Source organism: Haplochromis burtoni, unplaced genomic scaffold (assembly GCF_018398535.1).
Source record: "Haplochromis burtoni strain Fernald_Lab_line unplaced genomic scaffold, NCSU_Asbu1 Contig_15, whole genome shotgun sequence".
Classification (NCBI taxonomy): Eukaryota; Metazoa; Chordata; class Actinopteri; order Cichliformes; family Cichlidae; genus Haplochromis; species Haplochromis burtoni.
Window position 1 is genome coordinate 3,120,825 of NW_024582376.1, and position 5,839 is coordinate 3,126,663.

The 5,839-nt window shown below is 41.7% G+C and overlaps 1 protein-coding gene across 1 annotated transcript; it reads right to left on the reverse strand.

The window, feature by feature from the left end:
- Positions 1–2,012: 2,012 nt before the first annotated feature.
- On the reverse strand, positions 2,013–5,095 carry rflnb (refilin B). The gene is made up of 3 exons (XM_005915934.3): positions 4,044–5,095; positions 3,584–3,678; positions 2,013–3,459 (listed from the first exon to the last, which is right to left on the reverse strand). Exons 1-3 carry the CDS (start codon positions 4,239–4,241, stop codon positions 3,141–3,143), a joined length of 612 nt encoding a protein of 203 aa, XP_005915996.1. The 5' UTR covers positions 4,242–5,095; the 3' UTR covers positions 2,013–3,140.
- Positions 5,096–5,839: the final 744 nt, after the last annotated feature.

Here is a 5,839-nt window from a genome sequence, read left to right on the forward strand (position 1 = left end):
TGGCTAGGCCACTCCAGGACTTTCAAATGCTTCTTACGGAGCCACTCCTTTGTTGCCCGGGCGGTGTGTTTTGGATCATTGTCATGTTGGAAGACCCAGCCTCGTTTCATCTTCAAAGTTCTCACTGATGGAAGGAGGTTTTGGCTCAAAATCTCACGATACATGGCCCCATTCATTCTGTCCTTAACACGGATCAGTCGTCCTGTCCCCTTGGCAGAAAAACAGCCCCATAGCATGATGTTTCCACCCCCATGCTTCACAGTAGGTATGGTGTTCTTGGGATGCAACTCAGTATTCTTCTTCCTCCAAACACGACGAGTTGAGTTTATACCAAAAAGTTCTACTTTGGTTTCATCTGACCACATGACATTCTCCCAATCCTCTGCTGTATCATCCATGTGCTCTCTGGCAAACTTCAGACGGGCCTGGACATGCACTGGCTTCAGCAGCGGAACACGTCTGGCACTGCGGGATTTGATTCCCTGCCGTTGTAGTGTGTTACTGATGGTGACCTTTGTTACTTTGGTCCCAGCTCTCTGCAGGTCATTCACCAGGTCCCCCCGTGTGGTTCTGGGATCTTTGCTCACCGTTCTCATGATCATTTTGACCCCACGGGATGAGATCTTGCGTGGAGCCCCAGATCGAGGGAGATTATCAGTGGTCTTGTATGTCTTCCATTTTCTGATGATTGCTCCCACAGTTGATTTTTTCACACCAAGCTGCTTGCCTATTGTAGATTCACTCTTCCCAGTCTGGTGCAGGTCTACAATACTTTTCCTGGTGTCCTTCGAAAGCTCTTTGGTCTTGGCCATGGCGGAGTTTGGAGTCTGACTGTTTGAGGCTGTGGACAGGTGTCTTTTATACAGATGATGAGTTCAAACAGGTGCCATTCATACAGGTAACGAGTGGGGGACAGAAAAGCTTCTTACAGAAGACGTTACAGGTCTGTGAGAGCCAGAGATTTTCCTTGTTTGAGGTGACCAAATACTTATTTTCCACCCTAATTTACGAATAAATTCTTTACAAATCCTACCATGTGAATTCATGGATTTTTTTTTCACATTCTGTCTCTCACAGTTGAAGTGTACCTCTGGTGCAAATTACTGACCTCTGTCATCATTTTAAGTGGGGGAACTTGCACAATCGGTGGCTGACTAAATACTTTTTTGCCCCACTGTATATACATATATATATATATATATATATATATATATATATAATATATATATAATTATATATATATATTTTTTTTTCCTAAGAACATTATTTTCATCTGCTAGTTTGTTTGTGTTTTAGGCAGTCTGGTTCCTTACATGCAAAATATATGGAAGAAGTTCTAAGCAGGAGTTCATGGTTCCTTTTTTGATTAAGTCAGATCCATTCTCTTCCATTTATCCTCATCAGGGTCGTAAATCCTGTCTAACAAAGGGCGAGAGGCGGGTACACCCTGTACTGGTCGCCAGTCTGTCTCTGGGTCACATGGTTTATGAATAATGAAAAGTGAAATGGTGCAGGAGGCTTCTGCAACATTCATACTCTCCTCTAATCAGGGCAGACTTGCCAAAGGTGAAAGTACTTTCTGAAGAAACTCACCTTGGGCAGCAATGCTTTAGACATATTGAACTAATGCTCAATGCTAATAAACAGAGCACAAACTTTAAACATGAAGAATTTTGATGAAAGCCAAATTACTGCACTTTGCCTCTGTGGCCACAAGAGGGCATTACAGTAACACAATTCTACAAAAAAACAAAACCAAAAAAAGTCTGACTTAAAAGGGTCAATTCACCCCACATCAAAATATATTTTAATGCTGCCGACTTAAAAAAAACAAAAACAAAAAAAATCCTGATGACTTTAGTTAGATCTTCAGATTTAACAAGGCATTGTCTGGACAATAGGTTAGACACTAACTAGCATTTGATCTGTAACCATGAAATAGTTCAAAACAGTTTACAAATGTAAATTAGAGGTCAGTCATTCCCTTTTTCTCACTCCATATAAAACATACATCTTGTTCTTTTAACAAATCTCTTTATTTTAAACTGGCACTGAATATGTGACTGATGTGGGGGGAAAAGAAGAAGAGTCAACCAATACACCAATGAAGATTTTAAAAAGAAATTACAAAAAATACTCCTCAGCACACCACACTTGTGTAGAGACTCATTTAACCATCTGATAATAAAAAAAAAGTCAGATCTAAAATATCAACAAGATAAATACTAAGTCCAAACAGGTCACAGGGAAAGTTGTAGCAGGGGAATGCAGCTTGTTACTTTGACTAGTAAGCTAGTAAAGTATACCAACATAGTATCCACTTCAGTAAACTCCACACTCGTGATTCATCTAAACTACCTGCTTGTTCAGTTTAAGCTTACACACGATTATGAATAGAGAAGTTTCCTTAATCCATCAATATTTACATCATACAATATTAAGTGCGGCCTTTAACAGTAGCTAGAGGCAAGGCTTGCAAAGAGCTTAAGTTGTTGGCTGTGCACAAAAAAAACAAAACAAAACAAAACCAGACGTTTTGTACAGTGTGGATAAGTTAGTGATATATATTTTTAGCATATATATTTAAAAAATAAAAAAAAGTGTTTACTGCTCTTCTGCTCGTTGAACATCCTCAGCAGTGTTAAAAGGTGCTCCTCTCTTTAGCTACAGCCTCATCGCTTTAAAGATAATTTTAAAGAAGCCACTCACACGCTTGACCAGCTTAATGCAACACAATTTGCTGAGAACAAATATGCATTGTCCTAATTTTGGTCCATATTGTTTCTACAGCTAATAAAAACAACGCATCATTACACCTCTGGAAACCTTTCAACCAACTACAACCTGAAGCATTCAAAAGTAACACCCATGCTAGTGGAGAGCTTCATTCATTGGCAGGGATATAAACATGTCCTGACATGGTCTGAATATTTAATCTACTCAAACCATGTCTTACCTCCTTTGTTCTCTGTAACATGTTATATAAACACACTTCATAAAATGATAGCAGGCTACACAAGTGTTAAAAAAAAAAAAAGACAAGACAGCAGGTCAGTGGCAACTAGCCTTAAGGGAGCACCAATATAGGGGCCGAGGGAATGACAGCATGTCCCCGGCCATCTCCCCCCGTGAGTCCACTCTCACTGAGGTAACTTTCTGTTGGCCACAGCATCCAGCTCTACGCTGGAGAGGAAACGCCTGGACAGCCGGTGACAGTTGTAGCTCAGCTCTGTGGTATAGATGGTGCTGGCTTTCTTGGGGTAGATGATGGTGGTGCTCTTGAACTGCTTGGGACGATGGCGAGGCTGGAACTCTAGCTGTGTCACGTAGTGGCGCCAGGTGCTGTTGGACACAGCCATAATGGTCTGCCTGCAGTGTTCGAGGCTTTGGCCCCACGGCTCCAGGCTGACATTCTGGATGAAGTGGCGGTCTGAGTCATAGTGCACTGAGGAGGTGTATCTATGGATAAGAGAGAATGCAGCGATTTTAGTCAAACAAAATACAGTAAAGCTAACTCGTGAGCCAACAGTGCCACTTTTCTCTTGTACATGCTTTTTGGGCTGTCACATCAAAGTCAACACACCTCATTTCCTTTGGTGGTAATGGATCAAGTGCTATGCCTTCCCCGAAGGACAGCGGGTGTAGCTGTGGGAAAGATCCAGCAGGTAAAGCTGGAACCTGCAAAAAATGAAAAAGACGCTCAGTGGATACATAGGACCTTTGGCCCAGTTCAGAGTCACAGGCGCTTTAAACAAGACGTTTTGGTTTTTTACGCATATAAACAAATAACTTAAAAAAAAAAAAAGTATGTTCAGTGCTGAAGTGCCCTACTTCTTTACTTAAAAGAGGGCTGTTGCCTAGTAACTTCAATAACCTCTACTTTATGTCTCAAATCAATAGCAACATGCATTCAAAAGTAAAACAGTCATTTTTAAGAGCAAGAAGTCAGATTTCAGGTGCAATTCACGACCATTTGTTTTGCTCCGACAGGAAACTGATGGGTTAGATCACAGGATGTAGTGAGACACACTGGTGGTACGTACCAGGGAACCCCTTCCTTCGTCTTCGGACACAGAGCTCACTCCACCGGCTTTATCTGCGGACACAGGCAGCAGCCAGGCACTGGGGCTCGGACTAGGGGGTAAGCCAGAGTCCGGGCTATCAAGTCCTCTCTCAGCCCTGCAACTCATATCCAGAGGATCTCCTTCACATAAATTTGGCAAGTTCAAACTGCCAACCATTTCTAGGTAAAAGTTGCAAAATCCCAGCGAGTAAGAGGCAGGTTACGAAAGAGGATTCCTTCCAGCGTGCAGTCCGCCGTATTCTTCTTCTTTTTCTTAATTATTCCGTCACAGAGTCCCGCGGTGTAGCTGCTAACCTCTTCCCGGACAGCATTCACGGCTGCACGCTGGAAAAGTCATCAACCAGGCGGTAAATCAGTTTCCTTCCCTCCACAACTCCAAAGCCAGAAACTCGAGCTTTCGAACTTCTTTATCTTAACATCTCAAAAACGCCGAGCACTTTATGCCACCTCCACGGTGAAGACATTCAGAGAGACTTGAGCAGGTTTGTCTCTGAGAAACACTGAGCTTGTCCTGCTGCCCGCGGGTCCTCTTCAAACTTCTTCCCCCTTCAAAGGGGGCTTTCAGATCCACGAACACAGGAAAGGAAACGCCTTTCGAATCACTTGAGTGGCTGCTGATTGGTCAGAAGATAATTAGCAACAAGAGACCGGGCCAGGCATGGGAACTTTTCCAGATCCTCATTCAATTGCAACCTGGCGAAATCAGGTTGATGCGTTTTCCTGGTATTGTTCGAAACGCGCAAGTGAGAAAAGAAGTAGTGTACGCCCATGTTATGAAGCATAAGGAAAAACTTTATGCTTTGCACTGTTTTTGCACTGTTGCCCGTGGAATACAGGCAATTCAAAGCAGTGGCATTTTGCACCTGAAGGAACTAATGCAGGAGTATCAAACATAAGGCCTGGGCACAGGAATGGCAAAGACTTTTTCCTAACACAATTTTCCAAAATGTGAAGGAGTGCATATAGATTTTGATTTTTTTTTAAACTGTATTTTCATAGGACTAGCGTTTCCTATTGATAAAGACCACCGCCCCACTGGCATTCATACTACACCAAAGTAATAAAAGTAATGGATACAAAAAAAAAAAAAAAATCAGTTAACTTACAGAAAATGTTTTTTTTTTTCTTTTTTAAATTAAGTCCACATTTTAAAAAAACTTTTTCTCCAGTTTTACACGTTTATGTTGTTTTACTGCTCTGGCCAATGTAGCATAACAGAGGGCTGCATGTGGCCCAAGATGTAAAATAATGTGCACACAAAATGCAGCCATCTAGTTTGCCAATGAGGACTTATGGAGTTGGGAGACACCGATGTCAAAATGCATAAACACAGCCAGGGAAAAGGCATCGGATAAGGTTTTGGTGTCTGCAAGCCAAATTTGGAATATATTTGACCTTGAGATCAAAAAACAAACCTATTTGTGCACTTTTATGGACACACATTCACTAAAAGAAAACCTTTACCTTCTATCACTAAAGATGATTTTTAACAGAGGATTAACCTTTACAGAATATGACTGCACACTTGTGCGATTAAGGTCAAAGACAGCCTAATTGTTAAAAACTGAAGGGAATCCAAAGATCCCGTTTGCTTAAAGAAGCTACGAGTTCAGTTTGGGTCACGGGACAAACACAGCAAAAACAATCAGAACACCTATGATCACGCCCCCTTTTAATGAATGGCACACAGATTTCAGCCCCACACTGAATTAAAACAGATGAGCAAAAAAAGAAAACCCACGGTTATCCTTGAAG